This window comes from Perognathus longimembris, chromosome 2 (genome assembly GCF_023159225.1).
Source record: "Perognathus longimembris pacificus isolate PPM17 chromosome 2, ASM2315922v1, whole genome shotgun sequence".
Classification (NCBI taxonomy): Eukaryota; Metazoa; Chordata; class Mammalia; order Rodentia; family Heteromyidae; genus Perognathus; species Perognathus longimembris.
Window position 1 is genome coordinate 137,762,867 of NC_063162.1, and position 21,395 is coordinate 137,784,261.

A 21,395-nucleotide genomic window follows, 5' to 3' on the forward strand; every position below is an offset into this window, starting at 1 on the left:
TGGCAAATTTAGAATGAATGCTTTATTTATTCATTGCCAAAAATAAAAAGCTAAATTATCTCATGCCTTTTGAAAAATGTATAATTTTTGGTCATTAGACCAAGATTCTTGAAGGCAAAGACCAAACCTAAGTTGAATTGGTTACCTCCAACATGTCACAGCGTCTGTTATGGAAGCCAACCAACATGGCTGATGGGTAGAAGAGACAAAGGCAGCAGGAATAGGGGCTACCAAGTGATCAGTGCGGGCCATACTCCCACTGTAGCTCTCATGTTCCCCTTTGTTTTCCTCACGGGCCTTACACACCTTCCGATGAGTATCTGTATGGGGGATGGGTAGGGTGTGCGTGCACCTTGCCTGCCTGTAGTGGGGCTGCAACTCAGGACCTGGGCACCGTCCCTTACCTGCCAGTCAAGGATAATGCTCTACTACTTGAGCCATCCCTCTGTTTCTGGCTTAGGGGCCACAGACTGGCTTTCCCTCATAACTCTCTCCATCTACTTCCATGATCCTTCCCAAGGGGTCACCTGGCTGTGCTGGTGATGCCTTCTTAGAGGCTGTTGCTTCTCAGTCTCCTTGCTCTTCCCTGTAGCTGCTCTGTCATTTTCTATGAGGACTCAAGGTGGGACACTGGGAAGCCAGGATGGACCACACTTTGGTTTTTCTCTCTCCATAGTTCTTACAGTCCCTGTTCCTGCTGAGTACTCTGCTTCTGCCACCAGAGTCCTGCTCAGAAAGCTGGAGGGATCTGAGGGTCAAACCTGGGGCAGCAGCGAGGCAGGGAAGGGTAGAATTTACCTGAAGTGTTACCAAAAACCATTTTACCTTATGGTCCATCTTACATCTCCCTTTCTCTTCTCTTTCCTCCCCTCCCCCACCTGCCCCTTCTCATGTTTCTGTCTCTCCTTTCTTTCCCCCTTCTTCTTCTTTCTTTCCCCGTTCTGACATGATTTCCTTCTTGCATCATTTGTTCTTGTATCATAAGACCCTTGGAGTTATTCAGCCCTGCCTTCTCCATCTGCTGACTCGAAGTTCAGAGGTGAATAAATCTGACCAGGTAGTTAGCTAAATGCCCACCATGGCATCCCAATGTCCTAATGTCTAGGCCAGGGCTCTGCCCTTGCCTTGCACCGCCACTTTAAGCAGCTTTAAGGGCTACAGATAGATGTGAGGTGGGATGAGGTTGTTGTCTTCTTCCCCATTCCCTACTTTCATTCCTTCCCTTTCTATTCTCTTCCTGTCCTGCTCAACTCCACACACCTGGGTGAAAGGCCTTTACTTCAATGTGTCTGGGGGCGGGGGGATGGTGAAGGGGAGAGACACATGAGAGAGAATCATTTACACTAAGGTGTCATTTGCAAGGAAGGATGGATTTTGTGTCCTCTCTAGCCCCAACATGAGTGGCTTGTAGCCAGTAGTAGAGAACTGTGTTCAGGTGGATTCAGAGGCTGATTAGACCTCTTGGAAAGTGTCTAAGAGTACTGTCTAGAGGTGGCATGTTTCCTCTCCCTACCTTGATGAGTGATCGCCCAGGAAGGCTGCCTTGTGACTGAGAACAGAGCCTTAGGTCCAAGGACCTATCTCTGGTGGCTGAGATTGGATATTGCATCACAAGAGCACCAAGATGCTCTATGAACGCACACACATAGCGATGGCTGTTTACCGTTGACCAGTCTTCTTCCCCGCCTCCCTCCAGACAGTCATACAAAGACAGACATCTCAAACTGAATTTTTATTATTTTTTAATAAACTTTATTCTATATTACAAATAACTTTTTTTGTTCTGAACTGCAAAATAGGAATGCCTTATATTTACATACACAGGTATACAATTAATTATAACAAAGGTACAGAAGCTTGCCTTTACCAAGTTACAACTGGGCTCCAATTTAAATAGCATAGGTTTTTCTTTTTAAAAACTTTTTTAAAATCTTTTTTTTTTAATCTTACTAGGATACTCTTCTTTAAAAATCTAAACCAGAAGACCCTCTTCTTTTCAGAGATCTCATCCACCTGTCTTCGAAGCTCATCATAACACTGTTGTTCAAAGGTGTGTTTTGCTTTGCTCTAACAAAGGGTCAGTATTCAAGGTGGGAGCTTGATTTTGAAATGGAAGTGGGGTGGGGCTAGAAGAGGGTTTGTGGAACAGAGATAACCTTCCCTACCTCCTTCAATGGTCTTTTTTTTTTTTCTTTTGACTCAAAGACCTTTGCTAGTCCCTAAACCCACCCAGGCATCCATTCCTCTTTTCCCTCTTCCCTTTTAGCATTTGGGGCTTAATGCTGGGTCATCTGACTAGCTCAGAACCTCTGCTCTCCCCTCACACCTCAGCACATGGAGCCATTCTCTGTTGTGGTACCCTGGAGTTGCTGGTTGCTATGGTAACTTGGCAGGACCCTGATGGAAGAGAAGTTGGTCCCTCCACGCTAAAGTAGGGAGGAGAGCTGCATCCATCCTTCCTTCTCATCTCAACGCCTGGAGTCATAGCTCTTGCTCAGAAGAGCCAATGCAGGACTAAGCCAAGACCACTACATCTCAAGAACCCCAGACCTAGGCAGCAAGGGATAGAGGGCAGGTCATTCAGTCCACTCTCAAACACAAAGTCACTGGTTTCCAAATGGAAACACGGTTTTTTGAGGTAAACTAGCTTTTCCTTTGAAAGAACAGAAGGTTGAACAAGACAACAAGCTAACAGGAATGGCAGGAAGAAAGAGAGGAGAAAGATGAGGACACATAGCCCACCCTGCCTGATACCCGGATGAGATGGGCTGACCTCTGCACAGACGCTCCTTCATCCTGTTTGCTAAAGTGGTCTCAGTTTCTGGAGTGTCCTTGGGCTTGCTCTTTAACTGTATCCTGTTTTTGAATTATAGTCTTGAAAGGGCTCCCTTCCAAAAATGTGCTTGACTCATAAGTTCAAAGATTCTCACAAAAGAACCTAGTGGAAAAGGAGCTGCATAGACAGAGTCTACGTTCTTCTGCATTCTTGGGGAGCTGAGGGACTTGGGATCCCCCAAAGTGGGCCTCTTTGCAGTTTGAGGGAAGCTGACAGAAGTATAGAAATGAGCAGTTCTAGGGTACCCTGGAGAGCCAGAGGGCTACACGAGTCCAAGGAAGAGGAAGGAGAAGTGGGGGGGGGGGGGAACCACAGCCACGTACCCCATCCGCCTGGACCACCTCACCATCCCTACCAATATGAACTGAAAGCTCTTTTTGTTCATTTAGGATCTGTTTCATTTTGCTTTGCTTTCTGGAAGCAATGAGTCTATTCAAGGAATTTCATTGGAACGCTAATGAACATGTATTATTTTTACAACCCCTCCCCCCATCCTACCTTAAAAAAAATCAGATACACCCCTAATAAAAATAATTTTATTAGGAGCAAGGGTTTGTTATTTCTTTATCTTTTCTTAAGTGTCTCTCTTAACGTCTGCTACTTTTCTTGCATGGATTACTTTCCAAATGGGAAGAATGATCCTTTTGTTTCCAGTTGGAGGGCCTCGCCCACCCAGAGTATCATGGGAGAGTAGTTTGCAATGTCAGCCTCTCAGTCAAGAAAAGCTGCCTCTCCACTGTCACCTGTGACCGTCCCTCAGCTTCCCAGTTGGAAAAGAAGACGCAAGTATGCTTTGCACAGAATGCCCTGGAGGAGGAGGCCAGAGATGGAGGAGGAGGATGACATGGTGGCTTCCATCCATCAAAAGCCCAGAGGAAGCACTGGGAGGTATTAGCAGCCACAGAGAGCACTTCCTCTGGCCTAGCCCAAATGGACAATCCCTGACCCCTTTCTTTCTTAATAGCAGAGACCCCACCTCAGTCCAAGATAGAGCTGGTGTGTCTCTACCTCCCCATGCCCTGACACACCCCCGCCCCCCACCCTGTAAAATAGACTATACATCCACACCTGCTTTCCATCCTTACTTTCAAACTTAAAATATAAGAACAAAAAATAATGAACTATACAATCCCAAACAAATAGCCCACAGCTTCTTTAAGAGGGACAGAGTGTGGAGTCAGGGGCCCTTGGTCACTGCTCCTGAGGAGCTGGAAGGAGAATGTTGATGTGGATGAGCAAGAGGTGGCAAGAAGGGGAGGAGCCAGGGCCAAAGCTCTCTAGGTAGGGTTATCTCCAGACCTCACACAAAGGCCCTGGAGTCCTTTAGGGATTTGCTGGGAGTGTGGCTGGGGTGCCATTCTGAAAGGGTCATGAGAAGAGAATCTGTGGGCCTTCTGCCTTTGGATGGCCTCCCACACCTTAACCTCCACTCCCAGGCACTCTGAAAACTAGAGGGAAAGTTTGTCCTGGTGACAGGAGCACCAACCCTTCACTGGATAAAACATTTGGTTATCCTTTTAAATCAAAGGTAGTGTCCCTCAGTCCTTCGAAAGAGGACAGATGGAAATTGAGCTCCCCTAAGAACAAATACTTAAGAAAAAATGACAGTGGCCAAAACTTGCCTTTTAGAGTGGAGGTCAATATCATTGCTTGTGGTTCCAAAGATGGGCCCGCAGGAAGTTGGCTGTGGGTGGGAAGCCCTACTACTCAGGCTGCTTTGGAAAAGGGTGGGTTGTGGCAGTCCCAGAGGCTGAGCTGACCTGGAATGGAGCTGACTCAATAAATGGCCTTGTGGAGGAGGCCCTGTGTGGGAGGAAGCCAGCTGCTAAAGTGGGGACACAGGCGGAAGCCACAAATGCAATGGAGCACATGAGCACCAGAGACCTTAGGGATGGAAATGTCAGGGCTGTGGAGAGCCAGAGACAGTACAGGACATTAACTCTGGGTGGGAAGTGCAGCTACATATGGGGATTTGAGGACAGAGAGGCCTTACACATCAGCAGCTCCTGATTCTCTCTGGGGGTGTTTCTGGTGGTCTGCTTCAAACTTTGGGAGTCATTTTTAATGACTTCTCTTTCTGTGTGTGGCTCTACCCAAGCACCCAGAATTCACTCGCAGAGGTGCTAGGACTGGCTCTGGCCGTGATTGTGTGTGTTAGTTGTGACGTACCTCGGCCAGGAAGGCATCCTGTTACCAGATTTTAAAAAGGCAAGGAAGTATATTCCTGAGGCAGTTACATAATAGCCAACTCCACTTAATGGCACGATCTGTAGTTACCAAAGGGCATCAGTATCTCCCCTTACAGGGAAGGATAAAGAAGGGGCCAAGTCCACCCACACCTGGGGAGGCACATGACCCAGGGAACTGCAGCTATCTTTCTTGGCTTCCTCTACCAACGCTTTGACACTCAGGACCCCAGATTCCAGCCACTAGCAGACATTGGCCCATTTCCCTTCAACACTGCAAAATCCCCATCTGACTTAGGCCAGCCATTTTGGCTGTGATGTTTTCTCTCTTGCTGGCTGCCCAGACTCAAGGAGTGAGAAAAAGTTTCCACCTTCACCAGACCTGTGACTGCAGATTGACTTGGATGGAGGCCACGAGGACACCTCCATTCCACAGGACCCAGTTTGCTTCCCTCCTTTCTCTGCAGGCTTCCCCCGGGCCACTTGGGGAAGCACCATGGGTCTCTCTGCTCTGCCAAGAGGAGTTGGGAGTGATTTGGTGGGAAATGACAGCTTTCGGACAATGTTGCCTGTCTTTGCATTTAATCATAGTACACTTGCATCAAAAAACAAAACAAAAGTATGAACTGGAAAAACAAACCAATAGCAAAAGGAAGGAGGATTTCCAAGCCATAAAGACAGTAACAAACAAAAATGCCAGAAACAACCCAGGCCATCAACAAAAGTATCTGCCTCAAGCTCCCCTTGGGAGAAATGAGGACAGTCAGGAAATTCCTCTATCCTTCTCTACCATCTTCCTGACTTTTTTTTCCTCTGAGGTGTTTGAAGTTTTGCTTCTGACAGAAACATGGAGGGTGTGTTTATATGGGGAGGGAGCAGGGGAGTCCTGTACCGCAAAAGTAATAACAATAATAACACAGTAAAAAATCAAAAGCTTCAGCAAAACCATGATAGCAGTCTTTTTTTCTGCTTAATTATTCTTTTTGTGCAAAACTTAAAAAGAATCAAAATGCGCGCGCGCGTGCACACACACACACACACACACACACACACACACACACACACACAGCTTCCATCCAGCAAATCTGTGTTAAATAGGTTTTGTGTCTCTCCTCCTCAACCCTTCACATGTGCAAATATACTTTAGTGGCTGAAATTCTTCCTCAGTCTACCCCCCACATGCACCTGTTCTGGCTTGCCAGGTCCTGTGGCAAGGACCTAAAAAGGAAGAAAGAAAATGATCAAGGATAGGAATTCCATGGGTTTTCACCTGGCATTTCAATTGCCAGAAACTTTGGTTATTTGGTTTTTTCGCTCTCTTTTCAAATGTCTCTTTTCCCATTTTCTTCTTCCTTTGTTAGGGTGCTATGTCTTTTCCATTAGTTCTTCACAATGCCACATGATGTCCTGCTTTGGGTCACCAAAGTCCAGGCCTTGGCAGATTACCACCCTGATTTCCTATGGACAGGGGACTTCTCTTCCCACCCACCAATATTCAGCCCAGAAAGCAAGTATTACAATGTCCTGACACTTCAGGATGGATGGTTGAGGAAGGGGCAGAGAAGAAAGCCACGTCAACATTTTCTTACAATAGGACATACTTTGGAGCTCTCTGCATTCTACACACACACACACACACACACACACACACACACACACACACACATATCACACACACACACCATCACACATACACACCATCACACACACCCCCGCACTGATTCATATCTCAGAGATGCAGTGCTCTTAAAAGTGCAGGATGCTGCATGGACTTTGCTGGAAATGGCATGGCTCCTTCTCTGTGTGAGGCTCATGTCGAGTGAAATCAAGACTAGAATCCTTATCAAATCAGCCTTCCATGTTGCTTCTCTTTGTCTCCTGGGTTGGCAGACCATATGAGATTGGAACTTCCCCTAGGGTGGAGATGAGACCATGTAGTATCTAGGGTCCTTTTCCAGATGGCAGATTTCTAGGACCTACCCTTATACCATGTCTTGCCACAGCCCCTGCTCACCTCATACCTATTTCTGAGCACATATCTGCCTGACTGGCTAGAACAACGACCCACAGTCGGAAGGACAGGTGGAGAGATGAGTGTGGTCAGTTGCATATGCCTCCTCTATTTCCAACCAGGTCTCATGGCTTGGCTCTCCAGTGCCTCCTAGACACAAGCTAGGGACTGAGGCTGGCTGGTATTTTGGTTTGTCTGAGTGAGGCTGTGCTTGGGTATATTTCTTCCAATGATGACTGAAGAAAGGATGAAGAAGTAGAAGGACTAAAAAGACTGCCAAGATGTAGATGAAATGATCCCCCTAGAGGTCTGGACATTCCAGTGACAAAGTCATCTGCATAGCAATGGAACCAGATACTTCAGGGGAAAGATGGAGGTGAGGCTGTCCACCCTGGCCTTCTGTGGAGTTCTCAAGGACAGTGGGGGATGGAGCCTTGGAGGCGGCTGGAGGTAGAATCTCCTGGATGCATTTCACATTGACCCTGATGAAGGATGACAAGGAGGGTGGAGATGCCTTCTCTAGACATCGCTTGAGGCTCTGGCAATGGACTACGATGACTGTGACACACTTGAATTTGGGGGTGAATCAGTAACAACAAATTCTGCTTCTGGAGTAGATGCGACTCTTTCCTTTTCTCCCCCCTCTAGGTTGCATTTCTGCTGCTAGGAGCATCTCCATGGTGGAATGTAACTGCTCTACTTGCTTATGGCCTGCTTTCCACAGGCAGAGGAGGAGGCTGAACACGTGGAAGCGCTCCAAGAGGACTGGAAGTCGATGGGAGGCTTCTGGACCACAGGTGAGAGGTGCTGCAAAGAGTACCTCCCCACCTCTCCCATGTTCCCCACCCAGCCGCGTGGAGGAGGCAAGGCCTTTCTTCTCACAGTTGTGAAGCACCCAGACCATTGACTGGCCCCTTAGAGCTGAGAGTGTGGGAAGGGAGAGCCAGGTGATGTCTTCTCAGTGAAGGTAATACTGAGCTCGTTCACTGTCACTTCCCTACGCCACATTTTGGACCAAACTGGGGACTCTCAAAGGAAATGGTGAAGTAGCAGCATAGGAAAGTCCTCTGTCCACAGACAGCTCCTCATCCGTATTTGGGGCCTGCTGATGACACGTGGAGCCGAAAGCAGCTGGAAGAGAAAGCTCTGCTCTGCTCTGACATCTTTTGCTCAGGTCCTTCAAGGTAGACCTGGCCACCTAACTGCAGGTTGGTGGCTTGGTCCAATTGCCTTGGCAGAACAACTGAGAGATGGGATCCAGGAAGGAGGGAGAGACAAAAGAGGCAGAGAGGGGATGGGGGGGGGGGGGAGAGAGATAGCGCTGCTCGGAGTGCTGCTGATGCCTGTCGGAACTTGCACTTGGTAAAGATGATAATCTAGACTGAGGCACGGCTTGGTGTGTCCCTCCCTCCAGGGTGGCCCTGGAAGGACGGTTCTCAGCTGTCTAAGCTCATGAGGGTTATGACTTGTTCTAGTTTGTAGGCCAATTTCTGCTTCCCACACTGGTCATCGTGGTCCAGGGGTCCAAGGATCTGTAGAAGGATGAACAAGAGGAAGGTTACAGGTTTGAGTGTGTGTATGTGCTATTTATGATACAGCATGGCCATGGTTATGGTTAAAGGGTTGAGAAGTAATGTATTGGTTGATGCAGACAGGAGGCTGCTGGGTCCTTGGTGCCTGGTGGGTAAGGTCTACCAAAGCCTGTTCTGAAGGTAGATGGTTGGTAAAGGACAATGACACCCAATGGTTGTGGTGATGATGGAAATGATGTTTTAGATCTCACTTGGACTCAAGAGATGAGAGACTGAGTAATGGCTCTGCCATTGCTAGCTTGGTGATGTGGGGCAAAACTTGACCTTTCTGAAGGTGCTTGCTTCCTCATCTGTAACACACAGGCACTACTAATCTATCTCTAGTGTGATCCAACATAGAGGATCCAATCATGTACATGTGTGCCATAGGCACAATGCCTGCTCCATGGAAGGCACCAGGCAAGCAAGGTAGAATGTATTAGGGTTATGGGTTTGAGAGGCAGGGATAAAAGAGAAGGGGGAGAGAGAAAGAGGAGGCTCACAGCTCAAGAGAGGCTACGATTCCTATTTTAAAACTTGTTTTTGCTTTTTTCAGACAAGTCTCTATTAGGTTTGCCTAGCCCAGCCTGCCCTGGCACTGGTGGTCTTCTTGCTTTAGCCTTTTCAGAGCTAGGAATTCAGGCAGGAACTACCACATTTGCCATTTAATGAATTAATAATTGGTGAGACTGAGCTAGAGCTGCTTACTTCTGGGATAGACAAGAATTACCATTTCCTAGCATCATTATTTCATTCAGATTGGATATTCTGAGCCTAAGCATAGACGAGTGTACTAAAGTGTAGGTTAAAGGACAGTTTTTTTCCTGAGGTAAGGCAGCTGAAGACTTACATTGATGTATTATGCATCATCCCTATTGTTTGTCTTGTCACAGACAGGGGAAAGCTCTGCCCTGAACCAGTTCTGGCCTACAGGGTCGGTTCCAGGGTTTTGCCTTTGAGAGACTCGCAACTGGCTTTCCCCTGATCTGGGAGTCACAGAATGTGCTGCTCATGGCTTGTAGGATACCAGGCCCCTTCCCAGAGCTCCATTAATCAGGAGTTCCCTAGACCCTGTCTGGTTGTCAAGGTTATAAGGAAGAAGAGACTTTGGGGTACTTGCTTCAGCTTCTGTTACAGCCTTCTGGCCAGAGAAGGATAAAATGCTGTGCTCAGATGTAGGGAATCTGGATTCTGGTTCACTTGTTCTACACTTTCATGGCCAAGAAAGAGCATTTTCATTCTGACTAGAAAGAAGGCAGAGTCTGCAATGCCAACTATTCTAGGTGGGGTTTTCTGACTAGGGAACACAATTAAAAACACAGGTTATTCCATTCTATTTATATCCTACCCTATACTACTCTGTTCCATTTCTATTTTATTCTGTTCTAGTCTAATCTCTTCCATCCCATACCTCTCTTCTCCCTTCCCTTCCACCCCATTCTGGTCTACCCTATTCCATTCCATTCTGCTCCATATTTTTTATTGTGTTCTAGTTTATTTCATTCTGTTCTAGTCTATCTTCTTCCAACTCATTCCACTCTATCCCTATTCTGTTCTGGTTTATTTTTCTTTTCCATTCCATTCCATTCTGTCCACTCTATTCCATTCTACTGTTCTACTCTAATTGTTATTCTATTCTCTTCTACTCCACTCATTCTATTTTATTCCATTTCTATATTCATTTGTTCTATCCTGTCATTTTATTCTATCTCATTCTGTTCTCTTCTGTCATCTTCCATTCTACTCTATTCCATTCCATTCCATTTCTGTTGTTTTCACACAGTATCACACCACAGCATATGGTCTCTCCATGGAAATGGAAGGTATTTGTTCAAAGATAATTAGATCAAGAAGAGATGAAAAAATAAAGAAGGGCATAGTGGAGAGAAATAAGAATAATAAGAGGAAAAATATAAAAAATGGATCTGTCTATCTAAGAATGGGGATGGGTGCAGAATGTGTGGACAAGACCATTCTCACCATCTGTCTTCAGAGAACAGCTCCAGGTCTGGTTGGTGGTATCCCCACAGAGGGAGTAAGGGATATTCACAGGGTGGGCTGTTCCTGTGCATGGAGGCATGCAGTGCTGTCTACCATCTCTGCCCTCCTGCTTCCCCACAGGCCTGGGAAGGCCATGGCTCACCTCCTCGCTGTATTTGCCCACGTAGGAGAAGATCTCTGAGAGCGCACTCATGGTGTTGAACTCATTCATATGCATCCGAGACTGCTCGGCCAGGTATGCATTCATATCCTGGTCACTGATGGCTGGCATCTTCCCAATGTCTGAGTAATACCTGCATGGGGGAGTGAGGGAGAGAGAGGATGGAGTCTATACAGACAGTGTGCAGGAGAATAGAAGCTTCTAGCACCAGGCCTGGAACCTTGGGCTCCACTTGCACTCCAGGATTGGATTCCTGTGCTGTGACCACTACAGAGATCTCTGTCTCTCTGTCTCTCTCTGCTATTGGGCAGCTTCATTGGCCCCAGGAAGAGCTATCTCGATCTGCAGCTTCATTCAGATGCAGGAGGCAGAAGGGAAGGTATAGGGAGCAGCTAGGACACTGCAGGTGGGTAGAGTCATAGGGATGGCTCCAGCCTGCCTGGGGTCCCTTCTAAGCCCCTCCCACAGATGCAGTCTCCTCCAGCAGAGCTAAAGGGCTCTTCCAAACCTTTGCTCTTCTCTGTGTCCCCTGCTCTCTGGAGGTTAGTGAGAGAGGGGTGGGGGGGGGCTGTTCAGAGAGAGGCTGGCAGAAGGCAATCAGTCACTGTCACTTGCAGCTGTGCACTGCTGTCAACTGGTTAATTAGATGCCAGCATTTACATTTTTAATTTCTGCAATTTGACATTTTATGCATCAGACCCCCAACTCCCCCACCAGAGGGGAGCTGTGCAGTTTCCTAATGAGGAACTAAGCGGCCTCAGTACCCTGAAGTAGACAGCTACCTCTCATTCTCTCCTATGTGCTTTTCGGTCTGTAGTTGGAGAAAACAAAAGAACAGTAAAACAGAACAGGTAGCCGCAAAGACAAGGTCAGGTCTTAAGCTCAGGTCTTGCAATGATCCAGCCTGGCCCAGCCAGCACTAAGCGTAGGGCTGCTGGGATGAGAAGAGCCAAAGCAGATTCGAAGGGAGAGCAGTCACCAGGGCAGGAATGAGGTAAAGCAGAGGACCTGAGCACTGGGTCAGAGGTGCAGCAGCCACTTAAGGATGGTCTAGTGTCCGTGATGGTGATGGTTGTGGTGCTTCCCAAGTCTCAAGTCTCCATCACAAGAGCATAAGCACAGGGGATAATCTCATCCTGTACCCTGGTCCTGTGTCTTTCCATTCCACATCATCTCTTTCTGTTCCAGTCATCAGTCCCATGTCATTTTCCCTACTTCCACCTATCCCATACAGGGCCCAGGGCTTGCATGTGACAGGCTGACAGAAATGGCACTCAAGCGCTCCTCTAACCATCAGCTCAGGGGCCCAGAAGAAAACAACAGATCACTTGGCAACTGGAACACTCCTGGCTGCCAGGAGAGAGGTTGCTGCCTGACACATCCACAGCCCTAGTGGGATTCAGGCCTGTGGTTGAGTGTGCAGGGACAGCAAGGCAGGGAGAAGAAGCCTGGTGTGTCGGAAGAGGAAGGCAGAGGCGATGGAAGGAGCTACGTGGATGAGAACCCAGCAGGGAACCAGTGGACAGCACCAATGCCTGTGAGCGTGAACGGATTGCATCTTCCCTGGCCAGGAGGGCTTGGCCCATTGCTGGGACAGGGATAAGGACAAAGCCCTAACGCTATGACCTTTCTCACACCGAGGGCCATGAGGAGAATGGGGCTGCCCCAGGTTAAATTGGATTTCTGCCTTTCACAATCTACCATCCTGGCCCTTTCCCCTCCTTCCTGCCTTAGTGAATTATTGGACAGCCTATCACATTTTTGGCCTGGACTAATCTGGTGCATAATCCTGCCTATTGCCTTCTCTATAGCTCTATAGGGATGTTTCTTTGTATTCTCTACAGGGATCACAGACATATACCAAGCTAGACTTGCTTGATTGTTTTTATTTTTGTTTTGGCTGTACTGAGGTATGAGCTCGGGGCCTCATAATTGCTAAGTCTACCATTTAGGCCATGCCTCTGACGCTTTGTTCTTCAGTTAAGTTTTGGATAGAGTGTCACGCTTTTGCTCTGGGTGGCTTGGGCTTCAATCCTCTTAACTATTGCCACTCCTGTAGTTGGAGTCACAGGTGCAAGCCTGAGTTATTTGTTGAGAGGGGAGGCTCACTAATTATTTGCCCAGGCTGACATCAAACCACATCATGAAAACATTCCTCTCCTTCTCCTCCTTCTTCTCTTCCTCCTGTTCCTCCCCTTCCTTTTTTCCTCCTTATTTCTTGGCCTTTGGATTTGGGACCTTGTGCTTGTTAGGCAGCACCCTAGCATTTAAGCCATGCCTCTAGTATAAATGTAGAGTGATTTAATGAATTTTTAGGTATAAAATTTCCAGCATAACTCTCAATTCATTGCCAGTATTTCTGGAACACAATAAACACCCATGTTCCATTTTATGGTGGAAGACTGGAGGTTTCAGTGTGGTTCCCAACCTTGCCCTTCCCAGAGAGATTTGTGTCCTTGTCTCCTCACAACTCCCATACAGCCCACGCAAGATAAGTCTTCAAGTAAAGGTTGTTTTTAGGGCCACACTGACGAGATGCTTGAACAATATTTTCTTGCTTGAACAGTGTTTTCTTGTTATGGTCACCAGCCAGTGATGCAGCACTGGGTCCAACACTCCTTCTAGACAGTTCTACTGAGTTACCCACAGACAAAAGAGCTTCAGACCAGGATGGAAAAATCTAGGAGCCCATCCAGTGAGAAGCAAAGCTCCTCAGCTTTCTGTGGCCTGTCCAAAACCTGCCATAGTCATAGTGGTGGATTGTTTTTGTTTGTTTGTTTTTATTTTTTTTGTGCCAGTTCTAGGGCTTGAACTCAGGGTCTGGACACTATCCCTGAGATACTTTTTTTTCTCTATTTCTAGCGTTTTGGGGGATGTGTTCAAGTGAAGATAAGAGGCTCACAGATTGCCTGAATTGGCTTTGAATTGTGATCATCTGATCTCAGCCTCCTGAGTAGCAAAGATTACAGGCGTGAGCCACCAGTGCCCAGCTCTGTTGGGCTTTTTGCAAGAGTGTCAGGAGCCTGCTGTTGCCTCTGTGACTCCAAGGAACCACAGCCTGGACAGGCAAGGGACCCTTTCCTGCTGAAACGGGAAGAAATACCCAGCATGCAGTCCTTCATGATGGCCTATCACGTGGCAAACACTGAAAACCCAAAGCGTTTCTCCCAAAGTATACATGTGTATGGGGAAGGAGACGGCATGTGAGATGGGGGAGGGCAGGGACAGAGCCTTTTTGTCTGAAGCTAATGAATACATGCTTGCCTGCATGTTCCTGTCGTTCTTCTCCCTAACATGAGCTCAAGTCCCCACCAAGCAGCTCCATCTCCCCACTTGCCTGTGTGTTGAGAAGGCTGAACTGGATTAGTGCAGGTCTGTGGCCCCACGCTAGCTCACAGGTGGACCAATCACATGCCCACATCTGGTGCAGGTTCGAATAGAGTGGAACCAACTGGCTCAGCACCCTAATGGGTGTAGGGCTGAGTCTAGCTGACTTGCCACCCAGTTCTCTGTCCCAGGCTGCCTGCTGAGTGGCCCCATCTTCTATGCTGCCTTTGATTAATATGAACCCACTCCCTCCATGACTCCTCCGTCTGCCATGACACTGAGGGGCCTTCTCTACCTTGTACAGTCACTTCCTTCTCATTCTTGCTATGCTGGTATTTGAGTGCTGGGATCCTCTGCCAAGATGCCTCATTGATTGTGAAGAATGCAATTAAGCCCCATTAATGAACTTCAGACAAGTATTCTCATCAGTGGGCTGTGCAGTGAGGAGGAGAAAGGTCAGCCTGGAGTCTTGTGCTTGCACTTGCTCCTGTGGAATTTCGTCTTGCAGGTAAGCCCTTCTGAATGTGCTGGATCCCACCCCTACCAACCTCAGCCAGTTCTCCCAATGAGTTTGCACCCATGGGGGCCAGACCCCCAGACCTTTGGGAGCTGTGTACAGAGCAAAGCCCTGGAGAGCTAAACACTGGGGTTAACTAGTCTGCAGAGAGATGAGATAGGCAGAACTGGCAGAAGCTGGGCCCAGTGGATGGTAAGGGAAGGAGATGCAGGTGTGAAAGGTATTTCAGTGTGGTCACCCAAATTGGCCTTCAAAGCCTCTGTAAAGTGTTGGTTGATGGTTCCAGGCCTAGCAGCATGATATAATATATAATGGTGGCCCCACCACCATTATAGCTCAGAGGGAGGGGGCCTGCACATTGGAACAGGAGAGCTCCATGGAACAGGTCAAGTGCCACATAGCCCAATTGTACAAGATGTCATGTTGGGGCTCATCAGCCTCTGCCTCCTGGGTAGATGTGCAAAGGAATAGAGGTATGCCCCTCCCCCGCCACTACTTCCAGGATGGGGCTAAGCGTCTTCTACACTGGGATGGATGGTTTCCAGATTTAGTCCTTAACCTTCCTTATGGGACAGAGGGCACTCGGATGTGAGGCACCCCCAAGTCCATTCCCCAATGGGCCACCTGTAACCCCCTCTGACAGGTGACCCCCTCCGACAGGTCACCTCCTGCAGGAAAGGCCTATGGAGTGCAGGGGCTGAGGCTAGTGCTGAGAGGGATGAGCCTGAGTGAAGAGATGAGGACCATACCAAAGCAGGCATCACTGCAACTTCCAGAAACACCAGCTCCTGGGACAGCTAGGCTCTGTGACGTCAGGGCAGCAGGTGATGTCACAGAGAACACCGTCTCCTTTCCTTTCTGTGGATTTGGCTGGGAGCATCTCAAAGGGGCCAGTGAAGGAAGGAACGGCAGTGGGGATCACAGACACTAGCATTGCAAGGTGTGTGGAGGCAGGAAGGTGATGGACAGCCTGGTAGAATGATGGCAGGAGACTGCGAGGGACATTGTCGTGTGGGTATGCATGTATGCTTGGTACACGTGTGTATCTATGGCATGCACATGTATTATATATGCAGATATATACTGCATGTATATCATGCTTGTGTACATGCCATACATGCACACATAGAATGCTAATGTATGCATACATGTATATGTGTGTGTGTGTATTCATAGGTGGAATTAGAGCAAAGAACCATATCTCCTTCCTGGGCCTAGCAGGTCTTGTGGCCACTAAGAGCCATGTCCTTCTGTATAGGGAAGCGAAGGGCATGGTGAGCTGCGGTGGAGGTTCCCAGTGCTGGCTTCAGTGGACACCATGATACTTTTGAGTGTGGCAACTGTGGGAGGAACTTTGCAGGTGGCCAGCTCACTGAGAGGGAGGAGCCTCCGGGGGGGGGGGGGGAAGCTGCTGTTCCAGTCAGGAGCCCATACTCACCTCTCCACCCAGTTCTTGTAGCTGGGGATATCCTTGGCATAGAGCAGCTTGTTGGAGGGTGAGTCTTTGCCCAGCCGGTGCTCTGATGTGGAGCAAGAGTCCATGAAGGTCTGAGCTACCACGGAGAGGCAGGCATCTGTGATGCTGTTCTTATGGATGTCAAACACAAACTGTGGATTCTTGATCATGTTGACCCAAAACCGTAGGGGGAGGCTGTATGGAGGGAATAGGCAGAGAGTGAGGAGAGGGGGCAGTGGCATAGCCAGAGAGTTCTACATAGAAGGAGCAATGGAGAGGGAGCTCACAGTGTTTAGGTGCCTTGGGGTGTGGGACAGATCTGTTGGGCCCTAGTTTATCTCCCAGGCAACTGGAGATCAGCAGGGTTATGCCGGAAGAGTCATACAGCTGGGGGATACTGGAGAGGACTTGGTACCCAGCTGTGACACAAGACCAGCATCTTCCTGTTGTATGGGAAGCAGCAGAATAGAATTTCAGACCATCTACTCCACTCTCTGCCACTTGCCTGATGTCAGGAGCATCTGCTGACAAGCTATAGAGAATCACCTGAAAGCTAAGCTTCATATCTGACCCTCAAACCTTTCCTCCCTGCCCAGTACCACAGGCTCCATCCAGTCTAGAAAAGGCACAAAGGCTGACAACCAGTACTATTAAGTGAATCCAGGCCGCCACACCACACTCATCCCGTCATCTGCCTTGTGGAGCCCCTTCTTCTCCCCACCTAACATCTCCTGCTAGCCAGGAGATGGGCTGGGCAGGACAGACATGGTGGCAAGTGCATGCCCAGGAATGCATAGGGTTCTATGTGGCACTAAAGGAGATGCCAAGCCCACACAGAGGGCACACCTCTGATCATCTGTGCTTTGAAAACACATAGGTGTCCCTTAGCTGGGTAAAGCTGGGCTGCAAGTGGGTAAAAGCGTCGGCAGACCCAACAGGAGATAACTGCACAGTGCTGTTGGGTCCTGTGGTCACCATTTATTGCTGCAAAGGTCCCTGGCACAGGGCAGAGCCAGGCCCTCCTCTCTGGGCTGCCTTCTTCCTGCCCACTGTCTGCTCTGAGGCTCCCACCCAACTGGCTGAGATGCCCATAAGAAGGGGGTGGTGCCCGGGAAAGGACTGTTGCATTTCCTTCCCTCTGTTTCTGTCTTTTTCCCCTCCTGCCATTTTCCCTGATGTTTTATTGTTGTTTGGGAGGTTGTTCTCCCTGCTGGTGACAGTTATAATACCTGCATGTGTTTGGCTTGCCTCTTAGAACTTAAGCCCTTTAAATTCCATTATTTCAATGTTCTGAGTCCAGTATTTCTGTACGTGTTGTTTCTAACCGCCGTCAGTATGCTCCAACAACAAATGCTATGAAAACAGTAAGACCTGACTTTCATGGTTGCCAATCAATCAACAAGTATTTCATTAAGTCTCTAGAAAGAGAACAGTGCACCAAGACCTGACGGTGTGCGGTGGCACTTGTTCCATCGTTGGAGATCCACAACAGAAAAGGAAGAGGTGGCACTGGGTCAGCTAAGAGGCACCACGCACAGGGGAAAGGGGCTCACACAGCTGCCCGGCCCTCCTGAGGGGAGAGAGACCACAGCTGCTGGACCCAGAATCCTGAATGAAGACTGAGCTAGCTAGCTAGCAAAGACCTCCGTCATCATCTTCCTGTGTTTCTAGAAGCCTCATTCTGTAATCCATGCTGGGAGCCCCACATGTGCTCCACTCCTCAATCCTTAAGCCAGTTGTGATGACAGAAGCATCCAACAAGAAAGCCAAGGCTCCATGAGGCTCCTGCCTGATGAAATATTAGCATGTTATTAACATTAGAGGTGCTTCTAATCTTGACTGATTGCAGCCACTCAGGCTAAATGAGCAGGAGATTTATTTAAAAGAGAACAGGTAGGGAACTAGAGAAGAAGTGAGTGGCGGAGGTGAGCTAAATCTCAGGCCAGAATAGAGAAGCAACCTTTCTTTAGTCAGAGACAATGCACCCAAGTCAGTATTCAGATCTTGCAATGCTAGACTGCATCTTGCTCAGGGTAGCAATGGGTCAGGCCAGGGGTAGGTAAGTGTCTTCTGAGAGGAGAACTGGTACTGCTACCCCACTTCCTAACTGTACCTGTGGACCTGGAAGAGATGACCACATGAGGCTCTGCTTCTGCCCTCAGGGACCAATGACACCAGGAACACCTATCCCTTTTGTGGGGGTCAGGCCCAAAACATATAGCATAGATACCATGTAGGAGCCATTCCTGTGGTGGGCTCCCAAGAGCATGCAGGGGTTTTCTGAGACGCATCAGCTCTCTCCCCTCAAGAGAAGAACAGCTCTTACGTCTTGAAGGCTGGTGATGTGCAAGAAGGAAGATTCACTGATGAAAGAAACTGTGGAGGGTGGGGACATGCCCCTGGACAGCTCCCAAGTAATGCCAAGAAGAAGGAAACATTAACTGTCCCTCTACTTAGAGACAGGCCTAAGGGAAGCTACATGAGAAGGACTTACAGAAGAATGGCTTCCCCCAAGTGCTGCTACAGTGAGTGGAAACCAATCTAGAATTCTGACTAATTCAGAAAGCTTGGGTTCATGTCCACTGAACCCAGCTCTTTAGCATCAAGAGTTGCTATGAACCCTGCATTCCAGGTTCCTACCTCTTCAAGAGTGCCTCCGGGTGGAAGAGAAGTGAGGCCAGAGCACGCCCCAGGAAATGACATTGCTGCCCCTAGCCTGACTTTTGCCTTCTCTGTGCTGTGCTCTTGGCCCTGGGACTGATTATCAGGGGCTCTTGCTTGTGTCTTTGGAGCCTTGACCAATTTCAGCACTCCTAAGGCTGGGCACCAGGCCTACACTAACTTGGAAGCAAGAGCTGAGGAAGAACAGCCAGAAATGGAGATGAAGTGAAGGCTATAGGGAGTTAAATCTGAATGGCATCTGAACATCAGCCAGTATTGCCCAAGGGAGAAACCTCAAACAGAGGTCCCACTGGCCCCACATATCTTCAACATTTACTGAACTTCATGCTGTACAATCCTTTATGTGCTACAAACTGATGCCTTGTGATTTCAACCTGAAAGCACTCACTCTCTACACAAATGATGGTAAAGATGTTGAACAAAGACAGAGGGAACCAAAGTGGACAACTGAAGTGAATGGTCTCCAGAGAAGGCAATTCAGGTATAGGCAGGTCTCTTTCCCAACCAGAGCCTGGAAAGAGTTTACTGAACAGAACAGAAACAATCCCTTGTTCAGCCAGGTGACCTCTAGGTGTGCATCAAGACTCTGTCCGTGAATCAACGTGAGATGTGGTCCCTGCATAATCTGTTGCATACAATACATCCTCTATCAGAGCATTTGTCTCTTTGTCCAGAGAGCTGACTTCCTCTCTCTCTCTCTCTCTCTCTCTCTCTCTCTCTCTCTCTCTCTCTCTCTCTCTCTCTCTCTCTCTCTCTCTCTCTCTCTCTCTCTTTTTGTCAGTCCTGGGGCTTGAACATCAGGGCTGGAGCACTGGACCTGGCTCAAGGCTCTGCCACTTCTGCCTTTTTCTACATATGTGGTGCTGAAGAATCGAACCCAGGGCTTCATGCATGCAAGCAAGCACTCTACTACTAGGCCATATTCCCAGCTCCTGACTTCCTTTCTCATACCCTTCCTTGTCTGCCCACTGAGGGCAGAGGCGTGTCTGACTCGTCTAGCACTCTCAGTGTCTAGCACATTTTCCCACACTCGGGAGGTACTTGGATGTGAAAGTAGCCTGGCTATGGCACTGACACATTAATGTTTTGTTCATGGATCTAATTTAATAAATGTTAAATGACTGACTGATTGGAAAGAAAGACCAAGAGACAGATTTGAGGAAAGAGAGAAGGGAGCACAGAAGGATAGTGGGAGACAATGAGGGAGGGGTAGAGAATGAGTCTACGTAGAGTCCCAGTTGAGGAAGGCAGAGGACAGCCATGTTGGGGTCCTGCCTCCTTGCCTCCAGGGTTGGGTGGGCAGGTCACTGGCCTCTTCCTTCACTTACCAGTTGCTCTTCCAGGTATGGCGAACATGCGGGTCATGAATGCCATGCTTATCAGCCTGCTCATCCAGGAAGTCAAACATGTACTTGATAGCCAGGGGCAAGGCGGAGCCTCGGTGGGCTGTGCTGAAGATGGTCTCAAAGAGGTCATCTACGAACTTCTGCAGCGTGCCCTGTGGAGCGGATGTGTTCAGACCCATGGAGATCTGAGGAGGGGTTCCTCTGAGCAGGGGAGGGGAGGGGAGGAAAAGGGAAGATGATGTGCCCTCTGCCCTTGGGGGAAACTAGGTAAGCCATGTGAACAGTAGACGGACCTGCTGATTGGGCCCCCATGAGCCTTGTTCTGCCAGCCCCATGGTTTCACATGCTCTGGGGGTGTGGCTTTAGCACTTTTCACAAATGCTAATGAGTGCGCACTTGGTCAGAGCAGACAAACACAATCTGCCAGGTCTGTGTGGGCATTAATCACACCAGCTGATGAACAGTTACTCACTTGGCTCTGCAGAGAGCTGAGCCTGCCCAGGCTCCAGGGAAAAAGGCTGAAACTACAGGCATGGAATGTCTGTCCCCAATACCAGGATTAGAAGTGGGTCCTGGAAAGTCACTGATGGAGCCCCAACTTTCAACCATACCTAGTGATGGTACACAGTACCCTGGATAAGAAATGATTCTTTCAAAAGGCCTGGTGGGAAAATGAATATAGATGCAGTTGTGCCTCTTGAACAAGTATGTGGAGGAGGGACAGGAATAAATGCTCACACGGTGTGCCATGCTGCCGTCCAGGTGGAATTTACCTGGATTATGGGATTGAACTCAGTCTTGGGAAAGGGTCCGGCAATGCTGCCCGTGGGCGGTTAATAGAGCAGGCAGGAACATGGCCACTGGGTATCTGCCAGCTCCAGTATTTACTATGGAGGAGTGAAACCCCATGGGCTCTCTGTGCCCTGTTCTCGTGCCCTCCCCCATCCCCTACCTTCGTGGCCAGTAGTCGTGTTAGATAGATTTCAGACACCATCTTGCTTCCCCGGTCCCCCTCCTTCTGGTCCCCATGTTCATGGTTCTTCACGAGATGCCACATCTTGACTCCGCTCTCCAGATCTGGGGTGATCATGGGTGTTCGAGAGCGAAGGCTGTCAGGGCTGCCCGTGTACCGGATCATGTTTTCTGCCAGTAGGGAGGATCACAAACCAAGGGCTATGAGGTTACACAGCCCCGAACCCAGAAAAGCACTGACTCTTGCAATTGGCTGCCACTGGCCCCTAGTCTTAGTTTGACCCATTCCGGGAAACCTAGGTACCTCTCCTGTCCCCTCCTGGAAATTAT

The 21,395-nt window shown here is 48.7% G+C and overlaps 1 protein-coding gene across 1 annotated transcript in view; it reads right to left on the reverse strand.

Annotated features, from left to right (window-relative positions):
- Nucleotides 1-6,700: 6,700 nt before the first annotated feature.
- The window catches only part of Plxna4 (plexin A4), a 416,125-nt gene continuing 401,430 nt past the window's right edge, over nucleotides 6,701-21,395 (reverse strand). Inside the window, exons 28-32 of the mRNA XM_048340243.1 lie at nucleotides 21,046-21,236; nucleotides 20,076-20,245; nucleotides 16,048-16,260; nucleotides 10,748-10,898; nucleotides 6,701-8,565 (exon numbers count right to left, since the gene is read on the reverse strand). Coding sequence (XP_048196200.1) covers nucleotides 8,470-8,565; nucleotides 10,748-10,898; nucleotides 16,048-16,260; nucleotides 20,076-20,245; nucleotides 21,046-21,236 — 821 coding nt within the window. The 3' untranslated portion in view covers nucleotides 6,701-8,469. The remainder of the gene's footprint in view (nucleotides 8,566-10,747; nucleotides 10,899-16,047; nucleotides 16,261-20,075; nucleotides 20,246-21,045; nucleotides 21,237-21,395) is intronic.